We start from the raw sequence: 27400 nt of genomic DNA on the forward strand, positions 1-27400 counted from the left end.
AAGGAACGTTTGCTTTCTCATTCACACTAAAAAGAGAGCACAGATAAAGTTACTAATGTGATAAACAGAGACGCAGCTAACCTATTTTTTGTCACTTATCGTGTAACAGGTTTTTTTCAAGGAATACAACTTTAGTTGCAAAACAAACTTTGAGAATTCGTGGCGTCATTGTATTTCTCATCAGTTATTTGCTTGTTTTCACATAAAAAACATTTAATACAAATATTGTTGAGCGGTTTATACAAATATTGACTATTAAACAATGGTAATTGTCGTGTTATACATCGTTACGTCGTGCTATCGCTATCTCACACGCGGTTACACAGTACTTTAGTCTAGCTTTTTTAGTCAGTCTACGTTTTTTACTGACTTCACGGGCAACCATGGCAACTGGCCTGTAGCCGGTCGGTTTTTTGAATTACGAGCCCCGCCCATTGCCACTTCAACTTCGCAACCCTTGAGCTACCTATTTCGGTAAAAGTGGCTTGACAGTGTAGATATTGAAACATATAAACCATGATTTTTATCTGCCGATATTTCGACGGGACTGCAATCTGCATGCCGTACCCGTTTTCTACGATACAATATATTATGTCGTTGAACCACGAACAAATAAACCGTTTTCTTCATAAGAACAACTTTGAACCAAACGGATATAAGAACAAACGGGCATATCTATTTATATGTAAATAATTTGTCAGGATATCCCATTCCATCGAATGCAGCATTCGCTATTTTTAACTATACGCCGCGGTTCCATACATTCTTGCATTCATACAAACACATACGACAACAGTTCGAGTTCATCTGTATTACTAAAAGTGTATGAGTTCAAAAATATTACCTACACATGTATAGTACGCGACAGGTTCCTGTTTTCCGTAGAGAAACGGAACCCTAAAAAACACTGAAACTAAAAAAAAAAATTTTGGCCTTACTTCCTTTAAAATAACAGCTCAATCTGTCTACGTGAACTAAAGTGACCTTTTACAAAAAATAAACACGAAGGGAGTCGAACCCAGAAGCGACTTTCTTGGCAGATGCACAGGTAGCACTGTGCCAACGGGGTCAACCATACAAGTCTTACTCGAAAATATGACGTTTGACGAACTAACACAGTAGTTATATTGTATAATAACTATTATTTTTAGACCGTTAATTACTTCCTTTCTACTGTAATCTATATCTATACTTATATTATAAAGAGGAAAGATTTGTATTTTTGTATGTTTGTAACGAACAAACTCTTCAAAAATTCGCCATCAGAATGCTACATTATCCCTAAGTAACATAGGCTATATTTATCACTAGAGAAAACTAGGGATCCTTACTAAAACTTCAATTATGTAGCCCAAGGTGTAAAATATATTTTAAGTATAAAAGAAAAAGCTGACTGACAGCTCAAACTGCTGGACGGATCGGCCTGAAATTTGGCATGCTGATAGCTATTATGACGTTAAAGGTATGATTCCGAACCACGCTGCACGCAGCAGTGCTGCCGCAACAGTGCTGTAACCAGCTGTCACAGTCCTGTCGCGGCACTACCGGTCGCGGCAGCAATGTAGCGGAACAATGCTGCCTAGCTCGGAATGTAATAGCTTATAGAGATTGAATGGGGACCGGTAGTGCCGCGACAGGACTGTGACAACTGGTGACAGCACTGTTGCGGCAGCACTGCTGCGTGCAGCGTGGTTCGGAATCATACCTTTGGTTAGCCCGCTCCCACCTTAGACTGCATCGTCCCTTACCATTAGCTGAGAATGCAGTCAAGGGCTATCTTGTATCTGAATAAATAAATAAAAAAGAAAATATAAAAAGTTCAGTATAAGCGGTACCTAAGTATTCCAAAATTAAATCACATTCTCTCCCTAGGGGATGAATGAAATTCAGTACAATTTTCTTTCCCTGTTTTTAACAGATTAAAAATGACTATTGTTATGTACGCTTTTTGTGGCATTGAATGTCACTTTTTTGAGCAAGTGGTACGAAAAATATATTTCATTCATCATCATCATCGTCTCAATTCATAGTCGGCTCACAACAGAGCAGGGTCTCCCCTCAGAATGAGAAAGGCTAAGTCCACCATTCTGGTCAAGTGCGGATTAGCAGATGTCAAAATCAAGTACAGAGTTACTAAGTTGTGCTTTAAATATGTGCTTTTAGTATGTACGCTTCGTTGATCAGTACCCTTATTATAAATGGGAAAGTGTGTTTGTTTGTTGGTTTGTCCTTCAATCACGTCGCAACGGCAACGGTGCAACGGATTGACGTGATTTTTTGCATGGGTATAATATAGATATTATAGGCTACTTTTTATCCCGGAAAATCAAACAAACATACTTTCGCATTTATAATAATATGGGTAGTGATTATAAATGCGGCACCTAGCTTTTCCAAGTCCATGACTCCGACACACAATCACGATATAGGAGCCGTTAGATTTATTTACGTCGGTACATCACGAAAATAAATGGCCTACTCTCGGCAAGTGTCAAAGACTTGCGGTATGGGTTGATCGCTCTGCAGAAATGGGGTCGCCACGGCTTCCCGACACTCTACCGACACCGTTTAGTAATCATACAGTGAGGCTGAGATCTATAGAGCGCACTTTGACTTTGCTCAGACTTAAGATTGAGTTAAAACGAGACAGATTTATGTGAGAGATATAGCTCTGTCTCGTTTTAACTCTGTCTTAAGTCTAAGCTAAAACAGTGTGCGCTCTATTTATAGATCACACCGTTTAGACAGAGCTATACTTGGAGTCTCTCTACGTGATCAAATCAGAAAGCAGGAGATCCGTAGGAGAACTAGAGTATTCGACATAGCTCAACGAGTTGCGAAGCTGAAGTGGCAATGCACGGTACATAGTTCGAAAAAACGATAGACGTTGGGGTCCCAAGGTACTGGAATGGCGACCACGCAGTCAGAAGACCTCCACTAGGTGGACGGATGACATCAAGCGAGCGCGTCGGTCGCTGGAATCGGGTGACGGTTGAAGACCGTGGCGTGTGGAAGTCGCTACAAGAGAGCTATGTGGCTTCTATCGGTTGATGATGACAAGGTTAAAACAGTATTCTGAATGCATTATTATACTGTACTCTCAGTGAAAGTTACACGAAAACAATGTTCCTATAATGAAATTGTCCTCCCCTTATTCCTCCCCCGTGCGAAGCCGGGGCGGGTTGCTAGTTATCAATATAGTAGCGGTAGTTGGCCACCGTTCGCCGGAAGGGTCCGCATGACCTCTGGACCCTTTTCACTCGCTTTCCAACACGCCGCGCCGCGGGCTGCGACCATATCGAAATCTATAACACTCCCACTTCGTAACGACGATCTTGAGGACTTTCCTGGCGCAGTGGGGAGCGCCATGGTCTTATGAGTGGGAGGTCCCGGGTTCCATTCCCAGCAGGGGTGAAGTTTTATCCTAATTATTAACTAATTAACTAATCTCTATATATATAAATGAATCGCTGAATTTGTTGCTAATCGCAAATTTCGAGAACAGCTGAACCGATTTCGCTAATTCTTCTAAATATATAAAAGGAAAAGGTGACTGATTGACTGACAGCAACGCACAGCTCAAACTACTCGACGAATCGGGCTATTTGGCATGCAGATAGCTATCATGACGTAGGCAACCGCTAAGAAAGGATTTTTAAAAATTCAACCCCAAAAGGGGTGAAATAGGGATTTGAAATTTATGTAGTCCACGCGGACGAAGTCGCGAGCATAAGCTAGTTTTTCATAATATTCCTTGAAGTACGAGGATGGTTCTTAGGGAGAGAAATATTTCAAAAATTCCTGAAAAAGAATCGATTGTCAGGCGATACGAAGTTCGCCGGGGCAGCTAGTATCTTAATATTATAATTAATGTGAAAGTGTGGATGTTTGGATGTTTGTTACTCAATCACGCAAAAACTACTGAACGGATTTGGCTGAAATTTGGAGAGGAGGCAGATTATACCCTGGATTAACACATAGGCTACTTTTTATCCCGGAAAATAAAAAAATTCCCGCGGGATTTTGAAAAATGTAAATCCACGCGGACGAAGTCGTGGGCATCAGCTAGTAATTTCTAATTTCCCTCTAGTCTAGTGTGGCGAGATGCTTCGGCCGCGGCTAGTTACCAACCTACCGACAAAGCCGTGTCCCACAACTCCACAAGCTTTCTTTATAATGAAAACTTTTACGGAGGGTACTGAACTTCCATTGCACATCGTTTTGGATCTCAATCGATAATCGATATAGGTTAGAACAGAAATATCGAATCGTAACGACTTCTATTTTTGAACTATTGAGAAACGGTAGTAGATAATAGATATTTTAGCGTTTAAACTACCGTGAGTGATTTCCATTCTAAATACTATCTGTCCCGGCTTACTCACGTGTGTAGTCGACGTTAGCCCGACTAGTTTCGAACCCATACGGGGTCCTTTTTCAAGGGAGTCCGTCCGTTCGCGCACGCACCGCGGTTTTGACTGTAAAAACCGCGTCAGTCAAAACCGCGGCGCGTGCGCGAACGGACTCCCTTGAAAAAGGACCCCGTATGGGTTCGAAACTAGTCGGGCTAACGTCGACTACACACGTGAGTAAAGCCGGGACAGATAGTATTTAGAAAAGATAATAGATAATTAAAATATGATTAAGTAGTGATTTTTCTAATAATAATATATTGGCGCAGCAGCTATCAGGCAGTCAACCTTACCACAACCTTAACAAACCATGCTAATAAATAAAATTGAAGTGTATGTCTGTCATTTCGAAATAACTACTTATAGAATAGAATAGAATAGATTAGAATGTTTTTTTTATTCATGTAAACTTTTTAAAAGTGCTTATGAATAGTCAGGTTTAATTTACCACTGGTTCGGAATGCCGTTCCTACCGAGCTATCTCTATAGCTGGAGTTATCTCATATTAAGCTCAAATATTATGGTTATTTGAACTGTACCATAACTGAATCACACGTATTTAAAACTTTTGGCTGTCTATGTCTGTTTAAACAGGCTAATCTTCAGAACGGCTGAACCTATTTTGACGGGACTTTCACAGACAAGTACGATTAACTAAGGAGTAACTTAGGCTTTTTTTTTAACCAACTTTCAAAAAAGGAGATTCTACCATTATCTAATTAATGCACAGGCACGAGCACGACCCTCAGAAATGAGTAGTGATAAAACTGACAATGGTATATGTGGAGGCCAAATCAGCATTATTAGGTCCCCGACGCTGATGTCGGTCACGTACGATCGGTCGGATAGTTTCTCCTTTTGTCATCATCATCATCATGATCAACCCATCGCCGGCTCACTACAGAGCACAGGTCTCCTCTCAGACTGAGAAGGGTTTTGGACATAGTCTACAACGCTGGCCATGTGCGGATTGGTAGACACCTTCGAGAACATTACGAAGAACCTTCAGGCATGCAGATTTCCTCACGATGTTTTCCTTCACCGTTAAAGCAAGTGATATTTAATTACTTAAAACGCACATAACTGAAAAGTTAGAGGTGCGTGTCCGGAATCGAACCCCCGACCTCCGATTAGAAGGCGGACGTCCTAAACACAAGGCTATCACATCTGGCTCCTTTTGTATTATTTTGAAAATAATTTTATTTTTTTTCCTTTCAGGACTACATCGGACCAAATTATTTCACAAACATATGGAAGATAGGTGACAAGGAGCTAAAATGTCATTTAGGAATTATGTAAGTAATCTTTAGTACCTAGGTCTTTCTACCTACTAAAATCCATCCAGCCCGAGTTGCTATTATAAGATACAGCCATAGGCTGCTTCGAAGACCCTAGAAATAATATAAAACCCGTCTATAGAACTTGTATCTCGTGAACCGTAATGTAGGTAGAGAATTAAATGTTTCACTTATGGGTATTTCTATTACCGCTATGACAACAAATAATAGGTACTTAAAAAGTTCAAAATAGCGGAAATTTTAAAAAAATGTTACTTTTTTTACGATGGTACGGATTTACGGAACCCTTCGTTTGCGAGTCCGACTCGCACTTGACCGATTTTATTTTTAGAATTTTTCGTAGTTGCCATAAACCGAGGAATACCTAATTATAAAGTTGGCGCTAAATTCTATTCTTCAGCCGCTATTAATCAGTCTCTGTATAAGCGGAGGGCTCAATAAAGCCCTTGTATGTTATCTGCGCGCGCGCATTCCGGCTGCTATTTATAAAGCGGTGAAAGGAACAACTTTATGTCTGATAGTGTTGAATGAGGGTTATGGATTCGAATACTCCCTGATGGCTATGAACTCTTGGTACTTTATTACAACAAATTTATTTTTGGCAACCTCCCTAACCACAGATATACCAGATATGCAACTAACGTGGTCCCCTCAGTCTTACGGAGTCTTGCTATGGGGTAAAGCGGCAGATATTGGGAAAATATTCGTATTACAAAAAAGGGCAATACGTGCAATTTATAACTTAAAACCGCGCGATTCCCTACGAGAGATATTTAAGGAAATAGGTATTCAGATTACAGTAGCTTCCCAATATATTTACAATAATATAATTTTTGTACGACAAAACATTCACAGTTACAAAAAAATCAGTGATCTCCATGATAGGCAAACTAGAAACAAAAATAAGCTCGCTACTCCTGCGCTCCGCCTCTGGAAGGTGGGAAAGTCATTTGTGGGAATGAGTGTAATATTTTATAATAAAATTCCACATGCAATTTTAGACTTGCCTTTACACAAGTTTAAAAAATGTGTTAAAAGTATGCTCCTAAAAAAAGCATATTATACAGTCGCAGACTATGTAAACGATAAAAAAAGCTTGGATTTGACTCGCTCCAGCAATGCACGGGGCTGCAATGGCTTGTATAGTACGGTATAGTAACATTGTAAATTGAAAAATTAAGAATTAAAAAGAGCAACTGCCGAGTTTCTTGCTGGTTAGGAACGGCATTCCGAACCAGTGGTAAATTAAAATGGTAAATTAAAACTACCTGACTATTCATAAGCACTTTTAAAAAGTTTACATGAATAAAAAAACATTCTATTCTATTCTATTCTATTCTATTCTATTCTATTCTAGTCCCTCTCGCTCAAGCAGAGGTACTTACTTGTGAAATGTTATTCCGTCTATTTTACGTTCGCTTCGGCTATTGTAGCCTAGTATACTGGAACCCACCATTGTACAATAACTTCAAAAACAACAAAACGAATCAATTATTTATTTACAATACTTGAGTCAACATAACCTCACTTCACGTTGTTTGCCAAAATCTCACGTACAAATACATTTTGGCAAACAAAAAAAAAGTGGCCACGGTGATAAGGACAAAACATAATCATTTTGTCACGTTCTAATAAGAGCCTAAATGCCTTTAGCTATCTTGCTCTAACAGTAAGTGTCACAATAGGGCTACTTCTAAAGGTATTTATTCTGAGTCCCTAACGCAGTTGTGATTGGTGCTCTTATAAATGGGAGCTCCCGGGCTCGATTCCAGGCAGGGTCAATTTGGGAATTTATAATTTCAATTTTTTTTTTAAGAATATTAGCCGTGTTAAATGACTAATATTCCTATTTCCCCTCCAACTAAGCGTCAGCTTGTGCTAGGAGTAGGTACGACAATAGTGCAACGGGTGGGATTTGAACCGTTGACCTTTCGGTTTTCAGTCCACTCCTTTACCGGTTGAGCTATTAGAGGCTCTATAATATAATTGTCTCTGGTCTAGTCTGGTGGGAGGCTATGGCCGAGGCTAGTTACCACTGCCACTGCCAAGCGATTTAGCGTTCCTGTCCTGTGTAGAAAAATAGATGACTAGAAACCAATAAGGGGCAGGTATAATAAAAACTGCCAAGCTCCTTTCAAGTTAGCCTGCTACCATCTTACACTCCTTCACCACTTACCTCCAGGTGAGATCACAGTCAAGAGCTAACTTGCAAGGGAATTTAAAAAATTATGAACTTTTGTTAGAAAACATAGGTAGAATCTTTTTACTCGTTTGCCCAAGCGATAGCAAAGACAGGGCTACGTCTACGAGCATGTTTTCACGTCTATCTATAGTACGCGACAGTTCGAGATAGCAATCAGGATGGGGAAGTCCCTTAGACTATGCAAACAAGGGACGCCCCGCACATCCGCATTCTACACGTCTCGCCCGCGCTATCCCGCACCGGGATAGCGCGTCCCCCGGCCTCATACCCCGATTGCCTTCTCAACCTGTCGCGCACTATAGGTATATATAGGGACTCTTTATATCCTTGAAGCATCCTGCTGGATGAAATAATTTTAATCAATCAGGTTTCACCTAAACTGTAGGTTAACGTGGTACTTAATGGGTAAAACGAAAAATGACAACTTTCGGATAAACTTTAAATACTAAAAAAAATTATTTTTGATAAGCACTTATACCGTAAAAGGAACCTACTGCCAAAATTACAAGTTTCTGACTCCAGTGGCTGTGCGTTGATAGATCAGTCAGTCAGGAAAAGGTACCTACTAAGTAGTATTGATGGTGAAAGCGTAAAACAGTTCAACGAATTGAGCTGAAATTAGGAGCATGCAGCTCAGCTCGATACTTGTGTTTGAGGCATTTATATAATCGTAATCCTTGTTATTGGCAGAATTTATGCCACTTTTGCTATCTGTACGTTTGAACTGTCTGCCAATGAGAAGATTGCAACCATCTCATTGATTAGTTATATCAAAGTTATAACCTTCATAACTAGGATACTTCTACGATAGAGCTACTCTAGGGGCACATACAATACATGTTCATTGGTCGCATTTTTTTTTTTAAATATCAATCCTATTTTTATTTCAGTATGATACGTCATCATCTGCGTACAGCAAGAACCGCAACACAGAAAGAACTGCAGCCGCCGCGGAACGACCGTCGACAGTCACAGCTAAATACACCACCACCCCATCCTACAAGTCATCCAGCATACCAGTGCTTAACGATCGCTCAACTCGCGAAGAAACCCCGATCTCCGCAATAGCCAGCCGATACGCAAGCTACAAACAAACTGACAAACCAATATCCAAATACGAGAAGAAAGACTTTTCTAAACTCTCAGTCCCTTCAGTTACTAGAAGTAGAGATGTAAGTCCAGTCTCAACGACATCTAAATATAGCCTTAGTCGAACAGCAAGAACCTCTAGCCCTGAACGAAGAACAGTCAAAAGTTACAAAGAAAAATGTCAAGACATAAACCCTATCGATCGCGACAAAGACATTCCAAACAAGACTGATAAGGCTTCTAGTTACAGTAGCCTATCAAACTACAAACTGTACCCACGCACATCCAGTTATTCACGACCAACTCCTAGAGTAGAAGCTAAACCAGAGATCACAGTGAACCGATATGCTATAGCTAATCGTCTATCATCCTCAAGTTATTTAAGAAGCCCTACACCTATCAAAAGATCATCTGTATCGCCAATTCTTCACCACGACGTAAATAAATCTGAAAATGATAAAACTATTATCCCACATAGCATAGAAGAAGAGAAAAATGAAAAAGGAAATAAAACAGAAATCTTTGGGAATGGAACAGAATGCACCATTGATGAAAATAACGAAATTGAAACCGTCACGGTTGTAACACGACATACGTCTCCAACTCCACCTGGTTCCTCAGCCTATGTGCGGATGAGGAGAGCAGATATGGCCAAGACTATTGAAAAAGTAGTTACCCGTACAAGAAAAAGACCAGAAATGATAGATAAAGAAATGCAATCTGACCGACTCGATGATCCAACACGATCGAGCAGGTTTGGCACCACTAGTAGAACAAGTATGACAAATTGGACCTATTACTCACCCAATGTGAATAGTTACACTGGATATGCAGGTAGGCATTTAACACAATATTCAAATTTGTCAAACAACACTAACTGCAACGACAGAAGTAGTAGAAGTCGAAGTAAAGAACCTGCTCCAATAGAAAATAAAGGTTTGAGTCCTAATACAGAAAATAAAGAAAACCCTTTTCACTATAATAACTTAGAGCCAAATGAGGACACGAGTAAAATATCATGTGCACAGAAGCAAGAAGAGGACCCATCTGAAATAGTAATCAACGTGAACTTCAAGTTAAAAAAGGCTAAAAGTCCTCCGTCTACGCCATTACCGAATGAAATAACATGTTCAGAAAAAACAACTTCTAGCAATAATCAACTTCCCCCACAGCCTCCTAAATCGGAAAGTATTACTAAAGTCAGAAAAGTAAAAATACGCAAATCAAGTACTGACTCATCCTCAGATTCTACATCTTCAAAAAAAATTGTCAAAAAGAGAAGCAAATCTGTAAGTTCAACCGATTCCGAACAAAATAACGAGAAAAATGGAAAATCCAAAGATTCCAGCAAAATCCCATCGAAAAGTTTAAGTAGAAATTCCTCAAGTACAAGTTTACAAAACGGTCCTTCAAAATTAAAATATTCCAAATCGAGAGAAAGCAACAGCCCAGAATCAAGTATAACATTGTCAACACAATCATCAATAAGTGAAGATGAAACTGTATCAAAAACAAAATCAAATGACCTTCCAAGACTTACAATAAATGAAAATTCAGATCAATCTTCAAAGCAGAGCCCATCGATTAAAAATGAAGGATGTGAAGAAGCTAAATCGTTTTTGATAAGAGCTCTAGCTCCTGTCACTAACCTTTTTAAGCTGAGACATCAGGACAACGATGAAATTAATCGCACGACTGAAATATCACATTCAGACTCAGCTAAGGATAATACAAATTTCATAAATGAAAATGGATCGCGAAGTAGGAATAACACTTATAATATTATAGCGTCCAACGACGATAATGTGGTAAAATTAAAAGCTATCAGACATATTGAATCAGGTGATCGCGCTTCGTGGCTAGAACCGGACACTGATCAGAAAAAAGCAAGTAATGATAAAGATCTTCAGCAAGAGTCATACAACGACTGTAATAGTGCAAACGATTTGAAGCGGTCGTTAAAACCTAATTGTTTTGCTGACGAAGAAAAGCCTTGGTGGCTAGACAGCAATGCTAATATTCCTGAAGGCATAGAACGGTTATCACCGCCAAAGAAATCGTCAAGTGATAGTGATAAAAGTGAGAAATTCAACTTCTTTAAAGTGCGGCACATTGAATCTGGAGAGCGAAATGACTGGCGTGTAGTGAATACTGAGAGTTCATCTAATCTTAATAAGCAAGAATCACAGAACAATTTAAGTCTCAGTAAGTCCGGTTCGGATCAGCGAACCTTTCCTGTAAGACGAATACGCCATATCGAATCTGGCGAACGCCCTTGGTGGTTGTCCAGTGACCAGAACATTCCCGAAGGTATAGAAAAGTTACCCACACCACCTCCGCAAGACAGCGATTCTTCTGACTCAGAGGAAATTGAAGTTTATATTCCTCCCAGTCAGATACCTCCGTTTCCACTACACTTGCCTGACGATGAGCCGCTTGGGGCTAGACGAAGCCCAGAAGGTTTGGAAACTCCTAAAGATACCGAGGAGTTTACAAAGGGTCGAAGATCCCCATATGAAAATAACCGTCAGTACAGGCGAGAGTCGGCCAACGTTCCGTGTCAGAAAGGGGCCGAGAAATACATATCACGCTATACGGATATCGACGACATATTGGGCACTTCGGGCCAGATTTACAGCCCATTCATGGAGTCCATATTGGCGCGAAGGACCGGCCAGATGCCTTTTGACGATGACGAATGCGAGGAGATAGATCCCACCCAAGTAAGGATCCATGACAGCACGGCGCAGATGCCCGTTATCAAGAAGCTACGCTGCAGGTAACATGATACATCACTCGCTCACTCATTCCCTTTATCTAAAGACTAGCTTTTGCCCGCGACTACATCCGCCTGATATAATTTATAGCTTGACTAGCTGATGCCCGCAACATTATCCGCGTGGATTTAGGTTTTTAAATATCCCCTGAGAACTTTTTTATTTTTTGGGATAAAAAAACACTCTCAAGCGTAAATATCCCTATATGCAAAAATCACATCGATCTGTTGCTTCGTTGCGACGTGATTGATGGGCAAACCAATAAACCAACGAACAAACACACTTTCACATATTTTATAATATGGATAGTGATAGATAGCTAAATAAAAATAAAATAGTTTTTATTATTCGAGGCTCTAGTTAAGGATAATGTATAATGTATCAGAAATTGTATCTCTTTATATTTATAATATAAAAAAAAAACTGGATCTGACTAATCGATTTTAACAGATCTTTTGCACGCAGGTAGGTTGGAAACTATGCAAGGAGTCATATATTATGCCGGAATAGTAAAGTAGGATGAGATTTATGAAAACCTAAATCCACGTAGACGAAGTCGCGAGAAAAAGCTAGTTAAAGCTTTTAGGCATCTATAGAATACTTTTTTTTTAATGAGCTGTGATAGCCTAGTGGTTAGGAAGTCCGCCTTCTAAACGGAGGTCGGGGGTTCGATCCCGGGCACGCACCTCTAACTTTTCGGAGTTATGTGCGTTTCAATTAATTAAAATATCACTTGCTCTAACGGTGAAGGAAAACATCGTCTCAAAGGTGTGTGAAGTCTACCACTCTGAAAGGAGACCCGTGCTCTGTAGTGAGCCTGTGATGGGTTGATCATGATGATGATGAGAATACTTTTTAATTATTTCCGTTTTTCTTTGTTTGCAGAAGTGAAATAATCGATTGCCGTGACGAAGAGCAGGTATGTTTATTTTTATACAATAATTTTTTGTATAGTCCCGCAAATTGCTAATGCGTGTGGCCGCCATTTTAGTGACGTCAGCACTAGACTGTCGTTTGAGCTGATGGTATATTTTTACTTAAATATACGTCAAATGACGTCATTTCGATGTTAATGAGACATGGTTTTAGTGCAATAGAAATTCGCGGGACTTGTAATGAATGAAACATTACAATTTACAAAACAATTCACATTTTAGGAACCTATGCCCGTTTAGGAGTTAACCTAAGTACCTATATCTTCCTAAAAACAGAATAGCGGTTTAGGCTGATTCCAGGTTAGATTTTTTTCCGAGTAGGAAGGTAGTTAGATTAGGCTATAAATCAGACTTTACATTGCTTATACCGTTTCTCGAAGACCTAGTTCTCAATAGGTTACTATATCTACAAATGAACCTCATTGTTTAGTCAGTATTTACTTAATATTTTTTTATTAGATACTGTTGCTGATGCCCGCGACTTGGTACGCGTGGATTTAGGTTTTTAAAAATCCCATGGGAACTCTTTGATTTTCCAAATTTCGTCAAAATCGGTTACATGGATGGGCCGTGAAAAGCTAACAGACAGACGGACAGACAGACACACTTTTGCATTTATAATATTTGTATGGATTTAAAAGATAATTAACGTTGGACCAAATGGCGGAAAGTGGTTGGATAAGACTGAGTTTCGGGTGTTGGTGCCTATTGGCATTCATAATTTCACAAGGAAGACGATAAGTCCAACAGTGGACGTCTGGACTCTGCATGTGATTAAAGTAACTTAGTGCTGTACACTTGCATCTAAAACTTGCCAAAAAACTAGCTCAACTAAGTATTCTTTGTTATCAGTTATTTTGATAAAAAGTAGCTAACCCCAAAAGAGTAGTTTTGATCTTGAGTCAATTCCAATCTGTTTTTGGTGATACCTCAAAAACTATATTTTGCAGTTAGGCGCTTTAACTCAAACTCAAACTCAAATTATTTATTCAGAATAGGTCAAATTTTACGCATAGGTATTGATGGTCAAAATTTTAATTTGTAAGATGATATAGTGGTGATAATTAATACGGTCTTAAAATTAAAGCTACGAGGGTTCCAAACGCGCCCAGAGGGCCTAGCATGCGCCCCGCGAGAAAATTTTGTCTACGCATTATCTCGTGTTTCTTCATACAAATAAGACGAGTAAATGCGTAGACAAAATTTTTTCGTGGTGCGCATGTTAGCCTAACAGGTCTGAGAAATAGCCCACAACAAACTCAGCCGGGTAAAACTTTAAAAAAAGTTGTTGGCGCCCTAATATTGTAACACGGAGACCTCAAGGCTTCCGCGCCAGAGAGGGAGCACTGAACTGAAGAGAGCACATCCTTGAATCATTCCTCGATGGGAAGAGAGTGCGTGAGAGGGACGGATGTATGCACCTACCTGTTGCTTACTTTGTACCGAGGTGACGTCATAGGCAAAGAATAACAGTAGCGCCATAAGGTTTAGATGCTCTATCGCCGCCAACCGATAGAAGTCCACTATCCACAAGTGGACATATCCGAGGTGGTAGCCTAGTGGTTAAAACGTTCGAAGAACGTTAAAAGTTCGACTCGATCCCGCGTACACAACTCTAACTTTTCGAAATTATAGGTCTTCAAATATGATATTGAGGTTTCTAATATCATTTTTTCTACACTGAATAGTTTGCGCGATAGACACTTACAAAGCGGTAAAATGTGTGTGTATCCCCCCCCCCCTCCCCTCTGCAACTTCTAAAGTAAGGGAATGATAAAACTAAAAAAAAATATGATTATACATTACCATGCAAACTTCCACTGAAAATTGGTTTGAACGAGATCTAGTAGGTAAGTACATAGTTTTTGATTTATCGTGCAAAATGTCCATAAAATACGATTGTACTACGGAACCCTCAGTGCGCGAGTCTGTTTCGCACTTGGCCAGTTTTTTATATTATAGACTAGTAGTTTTAAGATTTTTTGACATTGTTAATTGTATCATTTTCGTAATTAAATTAATTAATTATTTCCATCGATTAATGTTAGATTATTTATTACTTATATTGAAAATCTTATTATATGGAAACATAGGTACCTAATGTGCTAATGCCGTCTCTGTTAATGTAGTCTTTGTAAAAGGCTTTAGTCATTCAGTTTTCATCTCTTTCTTGCGTACCAAACGAAATGATACAATGTTCTTTTCGAGAGATAACGAATCCGAATGAAAAATCCCCAACTGCTCTGAACTGCTTGAGTAAAAAGTTACCTTCGAAATTAGTTGGGTTATAAAAACGTAAAAATTATACCTGAGGCGAGTTCTGTTGTCTCGCAACAACCTCTTTTACTCTTCAGTAATACACGAGCCTCATTCAAAGTCGGTACTGAAGGCCGTTTCTCGAGTGTTATTATTACACGTTAAGTTAACGTCGCTCGGAAAAGTTTATTCAATTAAAGTGATATAATAATATAGTGATTCAAAGACTGTACTAAGATCTCATGAAGGTATTTTTAGGTATTCATTTATAATTAGCTGAAATTTTAAGATAGGTATAATAAGTAATGTTACGTGCAAAGCCGGTTTTTGGTTGTTTTTTTTTCTTGGGTTTTAGTTAATAATAATAATAATGCCTTGTGTTGGTTGAGTTGTGAATGGTTTTATATTTACAAACTCAAGATGTCTACCTATTTATCTACATATATACATATGTTTTTTGAATAGTTATATAATACTTATACCAAGTGATAAGTGTTTAAAAAGGGCGACCACTGACAAGAGTCTTTTAAAATTATGTTGAGATGTTGAGACTGTAGAGTCCAGACTCTATTTTGACAAATTCTAATTTTACTGTTACTAATTTATTTTTTTCTAATGTTTTTAATTCTTTCTAATTTCTAATGTTTCTAATACCGAAAAAGAAAGTAGGTGGGTAGGCACTAAAACGTATTTTATTAAAAACTTAAATTCCTACTAAGCAACCGTATTTCAGCATTTTTTGTATGGACAAAATGCCAATAAAACTTAAGACTTTCGAGTCTCGTAACTTTTAAGATGCTTTTCAGCATTTGTTATGTAGATATTTCTGGAAAAATTTACCTTTCATTTTGGATTTTCATCCAAAACAGTTCAATTAGGTTGAAGTTTGAGTACCTATTCCACCGTGCTGAATCCCTTAACAAATTTAAATTGACGTCAAAGATCATTACCTATCTCTTTGCTATCATAGGTAACGGCATAGTTTATTATTTAAATCTATATGTGTATATATATCTATATAGTCTTATGTATGTCTATTATATTTTATTTGTATGTATTAGTGTATTAATAATATGTATTTCTTATTATATGGTTTAGTTTATTTAGCTATTGGTATTTAGGTTTATTTTACACCACCTCCCATTGTCCATTTGTTCGTTTTCTCCCTAGCGTTAAGGTTGTCTGGAAGAGATCGCTATTTAGCGATAAGACCGCCTTTTTGTACCTACTTATTAAGATTTCTTTTTGTAACCTGTCATTTGTGTTTCTGTGGTGCAATAAAGTATACATATACATACATACATACCTACCGTAAGATGCAATTCCTTCAGTTCATTCGAACCAGTTAAATAAGGGCTTTTAAACCTACTTACATGGATGGCAAGCTTATTTTTGTACTGAATAGGTGCCTACTTTGTACAAAAAATTCATTTAATTTGTTTATTATTAGGCCTCCCACTCTATTGATCTGATAAGCGACGATTTTTTGACTTGGGTATTTTTAATCAAGTTGGAAGTAAGTTTCAAAGGCTAAATTAACTTCAAACATAGAAGGATATTTACATAGATACCTAGATTTTTTTTAAATAAGTACAATAAATCGACTAGCTAGGTATACCTATAACCTTGGTACCAAAATAGATGATGTTTGCGACTTCCGCGTAGATTTGGGTTTCCAAAATCCTGTGAAATCTCTTTGATTTTTTGGCATATTCTTGTCTACCTATAAACACTTTATGCACAAGAGCATGAAAAACAGTTTTAGTTCGCTTACAGCCAAAGAAGAACTTTACGAGCATGAGAAGTGAACACATAATTTAACTAGCTTATGCTCGCGACTTGGTACGCGTGGACTAGACAAATTTCAACCCCGTATTTCACCCCCTTAGGGGTTGAATTTTCTAAAATCCTTTATTAGCTGATGTCTACGTCATAATAGCTCTGCATGCCAAATTTCAACCCGTCCGTTCAGTAGTTTGAGCTGTGCGTTGATAGATCAGTCAGTCAGTCAGTCACCATTTCCTTTTATATATTTAGATACACAAACAGGTGCGATATAATATTACTTTGTCAAGTCCAGAACACCTGTGTCCTTCCGCCATAGGCAGGTAGGTACTTCCGTTGCGATCATCTTGAGATGACACGCACAAAGACCTTTTTATACCATCTCATTTTCATTTCATACCTCGCCTAAAACGGATATCCTAATAAACAAAACTTTTTTGCTACGTCTTGGGTTTGGGTAGGCAGCCATGTTCATTATTGGATTTTAGAAAAAGATAATCATGCCTGTATTGTAAGTACTATAGTACGCGACAGGTGAAGATGGCAATCGGGGCATGAGGCGGGAGGACGCCCCGCATACCCGCACTTCACCTGCGCTATCCCGCACCGGGTTAGCGCGGAGGCTGCGTGGCTGTGCGGGCCGTTGCCTCCCCGATTGCCATCTCGACCTGTTGCGTATTATACTTTACAGTTTACCGATTTCATTTTCCATTCGAGAACAGAAAACAAAAAAAAACATCGGTCAAGTCCGAGTCGGACTCGCACACAAAGGGCTCCGTTCCATCGTATGACGTTTTGTCGGTCTCAACGACATGGACAACGCTCTACAAATCTGCTTTCTCCTTCTAAATGTCGATATACATTACTTTCTGCCGCGTACTGTACCTAGCTGACAAGTTGTTCTATATATGAAATAAATACATACATTTCATTTCAAAGAAATAATAATAATTCACTTGTTAACAGTTACTATCAGCAAATAACTGCTGCCATATTAGCAATGCTACTCCAATTAAGAGGAGTCTCTCCATCGCTCGCTACACACAAACGTAGTTCGGCTCTCATTTGCATTTTAACCAATCTAAAGGTAGATGGACATTACTTTCTGCCGCGTACTGTACTTAGATATTTGTTTCTAGAACGTATGTCAAAAATTATATCGAGTTTGATTGGATATTCAGGACAGCTAGGGGACTTCTAACAAAACGTCAAAGCGTCGACGTCACTTACTGGCGTCAAAATGTTAGTAAATTCAGAAAATTTGAAGCAGGTAGCCCTAAAGTAGCTCTATTTTTCATTGAATTCATCATAGCCTAATATTTGATATATCGTCGATTCAGCGACTCGATTGCGGTACAATGACAGCTACAATGTCACGATCGCAATCATCTCTGATTAGTTGACGCTCGTTCACTATTGGCTACAATGTATTGTTGCAACAAGAATACCATAAATTCAGCCAAAACCAACGATTGCGATTGTAATAATGATTGATGCAGTTTTCCCGCAGTTCCCTAAGTTTGTATGGGGCGAGTGACAGAGAGACCACCTTTATGAGTATCAGAAACCGGTCCAAAACTACGAATTAATTTCAATTGTTTTAGAGCCAAACATGGAGGTAATCTGTCTCTCTCGAAATAGATTTGTAAAACGATTAAATGGAAAATGACTACTAGGACAAGAATGTTACTAAACTACTGTAGTAGCCTAGTGGTTAGGACATCCGCCTTCCAATCGGAGGTCGGGGGTGCAGGCGAGCAGGCGGGTCGCCTGATGTTAAGTGATTTTCGCCGCCAATGAACATTTGCAGCACCAGAGGAACCGCCAATGCGTTGCCGACCTTACAGGAATTTGTTGATCCGCCCCTTGAATAACCCCATGTTGTAATCTAGTGGGAACACCGCCGATGGGAGTTGATTCCACAGTTTGCATCCTGGAGACGGAGTTTTTTATCCTGAAAAATAAAAATTCCCACGGGATCTTGGATAGTTCTTCAGTTCTGATCAATAAGTTCTGTTTTGATTTGATTACGTAGAGAAACTCCAAGCATAGCTCTCTCCGTCGCTCTCTGAGTGACTCTGAGCTTTCTTATGAGGCCCATAGTTAGCGGCCATGTCTCGGATCCATATGTCATCAGACAACAAGCACTGAGGAATTTTGGACAAGAAGACTTTCGAAGCTTCCTGAACGCTGCCCAAACGAGTTGGATTCGTCGGCTGACCTCTTTCTTCTTTGGATAATTTGTATATACCCAAATTATTTATATTCAGACGTTTACTTAGCTCCTTTCAATCGTTTAATTAATTCACTGAATTTCACTGAATTAAACATGTCGAATGCAACAACCACATGTGCATTATACGTTGGATATACGATAATCCTTGGACCTTTGCAAAGGTGAAAACGAGCTTTCTACTCTTTTGTTAATACCTAATTCATTAGAAAAATCCCGGCGAGTGTGATACGGACACACACATGAAGGGTTCTGTACCATTTTACAAGGAATAACACTTTTTAGGGTTCCGTACCTCAAAAGGAAAAACGGAACCCTTGTAGGATCAGTCTGTTGTCTGTCTGTTGTCTGTCTGTCTGTCTGTCAATAAACCTACAGGGTACTTCCCGTTGTCCTAGAATCATGAAATTTGGCAGGTAGGTAGGTCTTATAGCTGACATTCGGGGAAAAACTGAAAACCGTGAATTTGTGGTTACATCACACAAAAAAAATTAATTGTGGTCATAAAGTAATAATTAGTATTTTCAATTTTCGAAGTAAGATAACTGTATCAATCCATATCATAATATGAAAGGTCTTCACCTGTACATTCTAAAACAGATTTTTATTTATTTTTATATGCATCATAGTTTTTGAATTATCGTGCAAAATGTCGAAAAAATACGACTGTATTACAAAACCCTCGTTGCGCAAGCCTGACTCGCACTTGACCGGTTTATTTATCTTGCAAAATGTCGTAAAAATACGACTGCACTACGGACCCTCGGTGACCGTTTTTTTTTTCTCTGGAGATAGGGAACCCTAGAAACCCTTGCGGTCGTCATTGCAAAGCGGGTAACAAGCTGTTTATTTTGCGGATACGATCGCTTTTTTAAACGTTTTGTTCTCAATTTCTTAAAGAGGGTAGGGTTACCATGCGAAAGTAAATTGATTCAGGATATAAAAAAACCGATCACGTGCGAATCGGGCCGCGCTCTTTTAGGGTTCCGTACATAACTATGAACATCATATTTTTGGGCGTATGAAATATTTATTACTCTGGGATTTTTAATATGCGGGAACTCTTTGATTTGCCGGGATAAAAAGTAGCCTGTGTCACTCTCCAGGTCTTTAATTTTATTTTTTTCACTCATACGTCATCCGAGCTATCCCGCACCGGGTTGGCGCGGGGTCTGTACGGGTGTGCGGGGCGTCCCTACCCCGATTGCCACCTCGACCTGTCGCGTACTATACTTATTATTATTCTTAAGAACATTATGATAAAGACAAAGTATTTTTTTAGCGTTCCGTACTCGAGAGGTGCCAACGGGAAACTATTACTAAGCCTTCGTTGTACGTCCGTCCGTCTGTCTGTCAGCGGGCTGTATCTCGTGAACCGTAATAGGTAGGTAAAGAGTGGAAATTTTCACAGAATATGTATTACTATTGCTGCTGTAACAAAAAATAATAAAAACTAAAAAAGTGTTAGGTATTTCTTAGACGATGGTAGGTACGGAGCCCTTTGTGTGCGAGTCCGACTCGGACTTGACCGGTGATTTTTTTTTGTGTTCTGTTCTCGAATGGAAAATGAAATCGGTAAACTGTAAAGTATAGTACGCAACAGATCGAGATTACTGAACTTAGCTGACACCTAAGTCTTATAAAGAACCTACTTTCCAAAATTCAAGTTAATTAACAATAATAAAAATTTCCCATAAAAATTTTCATCCCCTATTTTACCAGAATAACTTCTACGGGTTTTTATTATTTAAAACTAATAACCTAAATCCCGAATTTTATGTATTTAACTTTAAAAACATAGGACTTTCATATAACCTCCCACCCCCATTCCACCCTCTTAGGGAAGGAGTTTTGAAAATCGTTTCTTAGCTGACACCTAAGTCTTATAAAAAACCTGCTTTCCAAATTTCAAGTTTATTAACAATAATAAAACTTTCTCATACAAACTTTCATCCCCTATTTTACCACCCTTACGGGTGAATTTTCCAAAAATCCTGAAACGTATTTCTTCATTTGTGACCAAAAATCCAAATACCAATTTTCGTGCAAAAAACCTTGAAAAATGATGAACTTTCATACAAACTTCCATCCCCCATTTAACCCACTTAGGGGTGGAATTTCGAAAAATCATTTCTTAGTGGATATCTACTCTTTACAAAGAATAGACCCTCCAAACTTTATGTCTCTAGGACCAGCGGTTTAGGCTGTGCGTTGATATATATGTCAGTCAGTCAGGACTTTGAATTTTATACATATAGATTTCGGATTTCTAGAGCGTTGTCACTTCACTTCACTCATACCTATGTAACGTTTTGTCGGTCTCAATTATATGGACGCTCTATAAAACCTTATAATAATAATAATAATAAAATCATTTATTTCCACCAAATACAATTCATATTTTTGTTAGTATTGAGACCTTAAAACTAGTTATTATAAAATTCTTACCAAAACAATACTGTGCACCTGTATTCCGAACTAGTAGAAACTGTGTCTCGGAAAACAGGGCCTCCAGCTCGGTGAATACAAAGCTAACTACATACTAACTAACATACTAACTAAACTAAAGAGCTAAAGAAAATAATATGTGTGTGGAAGTCCATGTTATCTGTGTTTGTGTGGGCGTGAGTGAGTGTGTGTGGGGGTGAAAGTGAGTGAGCATGTATAAGTGTGCATATATGAGTATCTTTGCTATATTATGTTTGTGTACAATTGGGGTTACACTAGAATAAAGGTCTATGTACGATATTTCCTGGGTACTGTACATCATTGACTTCTGCAAAGTAACGCCTGCTTCTATACAACATCTGTGGAGATTGGCCGCCGAATTGGGTATTTGCCTACTTTTGAATTTGATAAATATTATTACTTTATTATAAACTAGGATAAAAATAATGACGTACGCTGAAAAGAATATTAAAATCCAACACAGATTTACAAAGTTACAGGTATTTTAATTTTGGAGTAGGAGGGTATAACTTTTTTGTTTTAGTTTTTCAGTTTACGTCATTATTTTTATTCTATTTTATAATAATGTAATAAAAAATTGGAGTCCAATACCCAACTCGCTCGGAAGGACATGATGGCCGGTGATGGTGTCACCCTACACAACGCCGGTCGGTGCCACAGGCAGCCGGTTTTGTTTTCAACTGGCAGGGTGTTAAACCAGTCGGACAAGCTTTAATTATATTGAGTATTGACTTTTTATCAAAATGGGACCTTGATATTTTGTTGCTATTAATAGCGAGTTAATGCCGTATTTTTTAAATAATTTGTATGTATTATGATAAACAAATAAATACTTCCAAAGTATAAATTATCTAACTTTTTAATAAATTAGTAAAAACGTAGGTCAAGTGCGAGTCAGACTCGCACAGGAAGGGTTCCGTACCACGGTACCATCTTACAAAACAGGTATAGCTAACACATTTGTTTAGAACTTATTTTTTAGACCACACAAATTTAAAACCTCTATTTCACCCTCTTAGGGGTTAAATTTTCAAAAATACCTTAGCGAATCCTTGCGTCATAATAACCCATTTCCATGCATGCCGCATGCCAAATTTCAGCCCGATCCGTTCAGTAGTTTGAGCTGAGCGTTGATAGATCAGTAAGTCAGTCAGTCAGGTACCTTTTTCTTTTATATAATATTTAAACAATGCAAGTAAATGACGGACTCTTGACGGTCTACACCATCTACATAATATATTATGTGATTTGCTTAGTAATTTTTTTTGTGAACACATTTTTTTTATGTAACCACAAATTCACGGTTTTCGGATTTTTTCCCTTTAGATGCTTGTCCTATAAGACCTACCTACCTACCAAAATACCTTTTTTTCTTTTGAGGTACGGAACCCTAAAAAGCTCTATTTTGTTCATTTCTTCAATTTGAAAGAAGATTTGACAAATTTTATACCCTCTCCTGATATTTTTAACGTGTAAACAAAAACCGCATAATAAACGATAGAACCACATGCATTAGTGTATAAGTCCAGCAAATTGCTAATGCGCGTGGCCGCCATTTTAGTGACGTCAGCACTAGACTGAAGTTTCGAGCTGATGGTAGGTATATTTTTACTTAAATATACGTCAAATGACGTCATTTCGATGTTAATGAGACATGGTTTATAGTACCATTTGACGCCTGCCAGTGACGTCGAATCCTGGACGTTTTGTTAGACGTTCCCTAACTGTCGAGAAATGTGCCTATAGGTAGGTCTATTCCAACTCAACCACGCAATGCTAGAGCCTGTGAAGCGCCGTGTCCTTGGCAATGTAGATGGCGCTGTATACCTTTAATTTACGTTCTAGGTTCTAGTACCCAGGCATGAATAAGTGTTTAAGCAAGAGTCTCTGACTAATAAGTAAACTACTGTCTCTTTAGGTATTAGGACGTATACAGTCAAGACATTAGATCAATTTAATTTTTGTAACGGATACCATTTTTATGGTATCTGCATATAAACGTTCAAGTACACACAATCTTCAAGTACATAAAGTTTATAATTTAATTTAATTTGTTTAATTTATTTATTGGCATCCGAAACAGATTACAATAATAATTATAACCTAATTCCATAATACAAAGTTTCGGCCTTATTGTAATTCTAAATGGTTGCACAGCATACCTAACCAGAGTTTTAAAAAGCACGCAAATTATAAATAACAATAAAAATAAATAATAGCCTAAAAATTAATTATATAAGTAAAAATTTGTTACTGAAATAATTTAATTATTTTTCTAAAGAAGATTGGAAATCTGTGATCAAAAATATCTATAACTACATCCAGCTTAACAAATTCATTATAAGAGGCGACACATTCTTATGACAGGATTGTAATATGAGGTATTATTTTTAAAAAATTCAAGAGCAAAAGTTTTAGATCTACTGCTTATATATCTAGATATGGCTTAGATATATAGAACTGTGACGCAGTGTAAGTCCCGCAAACTGCTATTGCGCTGGAACCATGTCTCATTAACATCGAAATGACATCATTTTGACTTCAGCCGAAATAAAAATATACCATCAGCTCGAAACTCTAGTCTAGTGCTGACGTCACTAAAATGGCGGCTACGCGCATTAGCAATTTTTGGGACTTTATATCGTAAGGGCCACAACCCACGATTCACCGCGCATAATACTATATACGTTTATTCTTTGTCGCTCATGCGCCGAGGTTGTGGCCCAGCAGTCATACCAATGGACCAGTAAAACTAGCTTTAATTGTTTACTTTTTCATCAAACCTGAGTCCTTGATACATTTTTGTTGCTATTAATAGTTGATCGTAAAAACCATGGGAATGCATTTGTAGCGGATCCTGTTTGGAAGACGAACGGAATATTAGCAGTTAATTAGGTTATTGACTGGTCTCTCTGTCTGCTAGCTTTTCACGGCCTTACTTACAGTTTGACCGTTGTTATGAAAGTTGGCACAGAGATAGCTTACATCCCAGGAAAGGACATAGGCTACTTTTTATCCCGAAAAATTAAAGAGCTCCCACGGGATTTTTAGTAAACCTAAATCCACGCGGACGTAATTGCGGGCATCATCTAGTTCTCCATAAATTTCTCAAAGGTGTGTGAAGTCTGCTAATCCACACTTGGTCAGCGTGGTCAAACTGTTTTAAACCCTTCTCATTTATAATGATAGGAGACCCGTACTCTGTAGTGGTTGCCAGTGATGACATATGGATCCGAGACATGGTCGCTAACTGTGGGCCTCATAAGAAAGCTCAGAGTCACTCAGCGGGCGATGGAGAGAGCTATGTGCGGAGTTTCTCTACGTGATCAAATCAGAAATGAGGAGATCCGTAGGAGAACTAGAGTAACCGACATAGCTCAACGGGTTGCGAAGCTGAAGTGGCAATGGGCAGGGCACATACAGTTCGTACAACCGATAGACGTTGGGGTCCCAAGGTGCTGGAATGGCGACCTCGCACCGGAAGACGCAGCGTTGGAAACCCCCCACTAGGTGGACGGACGACATCAGACAAGTCGCAGGGAGCCGCTGGATCCAGGCGGCGCAAGACCGTGGAGTGTGGAAGTACCTACAAGATACCTATGTCCAGCAGTGGACGTCTATCGGTTGATGATGATGATGCTGATGACTGTAGTGGACCAGTGATAAGTTGAAATGATAATGGTACCTACATACATAGTCGTTTTTGGACAGATGGCATTTCGCAGCATTAATTAGCTGACCAAACTTTATAATACCTACCTAGCTATTCAGAATAAGCAATTAAAAATAAAAACCAGTCAAGTGCGAGTCGGACTCGCATGCGATGGGTTCCATACCATCGTACAAAAAATAGCACTTTATTTATTTTTTAATTTTCATCATGTTCAGACATCACTGATGTCCAATGTCTATTTAGAACTTTATATTGTTTGTCGTTATAGCGGCAATAGATATACACATTCTGTGATTTCAACTCTAGTTATGGTTCATGACATAGAATCCACTGACGTACAGACGGACGGACGGACGGACGGATGGGTAGCGGACTGCGGAGGTTTATTAATAGGGTCCCGTTGGCACCGTCCGGGTACGGAACCCTAAAAACTGTTGTGTTTCGTGATCAATTCGAAACGTAACGAGTGTGGAGATGGCAGAGACGAATGCGCAGGCGTTGACCTCACTCGCCTGCCCACTAACTTTGTAAGGGCAAGGCCGCACCGGCGACATCCTCCTAATAATTTTAAACTATCTTATGCTCGCGACCTCGTCCCCATGTACTACACAACTTTCAAACCCCTTTTTCACCCCCTTAGGGGTTGAATTTTCAAAAATCCTGCGATTCCTGCCGGTCCGCAATTTTCGATATGTATTTAAAATTATTTAGAAATTTTCTTAAAAGTGTAGGTCAAAAGTTCTCCTAATATTATTGTGTTTTAATGAAATCTAACTGATACCCGCGACTTCATTCGCGTAGCTTTAGATTCTTGACAGTCGAATGGGAACTCCTTAATTTTCCGTGATAAAAAGTAGCCTATGTCACTCTCCAGTTGGGTCGCCAACTTTTATTTGAAGAAATAGATTATATCTGTTTTCAAAGGAGGTAAATAAAGAGTACGGACTTCCAAAAAAGAGTAAGTATCATTTATTTTATTTTTAAATAGGTACACAATGAAAAATTCGTGTTAACGTTACCTCAAAACACATAATGACATTAGTGGCTGCGTTCAGAAACATCCACATTGGGGATACCAACATATTTTTAACAGTAAATAGTCGACTTTTTTGGTTATGATAATGGGTTCCTATAATATTACATGACTGGCACTAGTATGGTAAACATTGTGTAAAAAAGAGTATGAGCTTACTCTATTAGTGTTATAGATTGTAGAGTATGCCTACATGATGTAGAGTGCAATACTCTATGTTAGAGTACGGTTGGCAACCCTACTCTCTAGCCTACTGATTTGCTAACTCTGTCTCTAATACTGCTGCTCGATTGCGGTAGAATGACAGCTATAATGTCACGATCGCAATCACCTCTGATTGGCTGACTCTCGCTCACTATTTGCCCACAATGTATTGTTGCAACAAGAATACTTACCATAAATTCAGCTAAGCGCAACGATTGCGATTGTAATAATGAACAATGCAGTTGTCCCGCAATCGAGCAGCTGAATGATAGCCACCGAGCTTGTGCGAATCAACACGCAGGTCTTCAAATATAAGGCATTACATGCAAAAAATAACGTCGATCATTGCTCCGTTTCTACTTCTACACGGAATCGTACCTGCTTCGGTGGCAAGGTATCTAGGCTATCTATCTAGCCTCGGCCGAAGCGTCTTACTAGAACAAACCTGAGCCAACCTACGAGTAGGTACAGTGCTCTTAACGATTTCGTTGTGAGAAATAGTCGTGCGACAGAAAGCCGCTAGTGTGTATTTGCGCTAATGCTTGGGACTTGGGAGATATCGAAACATGGACCCAATTCGTCTGCGCCCGCGCACCTGTCCAACTTTACTCGTTTTTGCTTTTTTTATTCACTCTAGTGCAGCGGTACTGTCGTCTAATTTACACGCGACAAGCACATCCCGCCCCGGCGCGAATTACGTATCTCGCAACAGGCTTGCGACGTGCGCGTGCAGAGGAGTCTTTTTGTACAGTACCTACGCGGCCGAAAGTAATGTAATGTAATCGACCTTTAGAAGGAGATAGCAGATTTGTAGAGCGTTGTCTCTGTCGCTGAGACCGACAAAACGTCATATAGGTATGAGTGACAGAAACAAGGCTCTACAAAGCCGAAATGCCATTCTAAAGGCCGATGTAGGTACATTACTTTCGGCCGCGTACTATACGGACTACACTACAGACATGAGACATGGGTTGAAATAAAAACTGCAGTGTACAAAAAACTAAAAGAAAACACCTGCACTATCGATAGGACT

At 38.9% G+C, this 27400-nt stretch overlaps 1 protein-coding gene across 2 annotated transcripts in view; it reads left to right on the forward strand.

Annotated features, from left to right (window-relative positions):
- The window catches only part of Fhos (Formin homology 2 domain containing), a 108400-nt gene that overhangs the window by 18039 nt on the left and 62961 nt on the right, over window positions 1-27400 (forward strand). For both annotated transcript variants that reach the window (XM_069508625.1, XM_069508626.1), the window contains exons 2-4: window positions 5631-5707; window positions 8804-11781; window positions 12665-12698. In XM_069508625.1, coding sequence (XP_069364726.1) covers window positions 5690-5707; window positions 8804-11781; window positions 12665-12698 — 3030 coding nt within the window. In that variant the 5' untranslated portion in view covers window positions 5631-5689. The remainder of the gene's footprint in view (window positions 1-5630; window positions 5708-8803; window positions 11782-12664; window positions 12699-27400) is intronic.

This window comes from Maniola hyperantus, chromosome Z (genome assembly GCF_902806685.2).
Source record: "Maniola hyperantus chromosome Z, iAphHyp1.2, whole genome shotgun sequence".
Classification (NCBI taxonomy): Eukaryota; Metazoa; Arthropoda; class Insecta; order Lepidoptera; family Nymphalidae; genus Maniola; species Maniola hyperantus.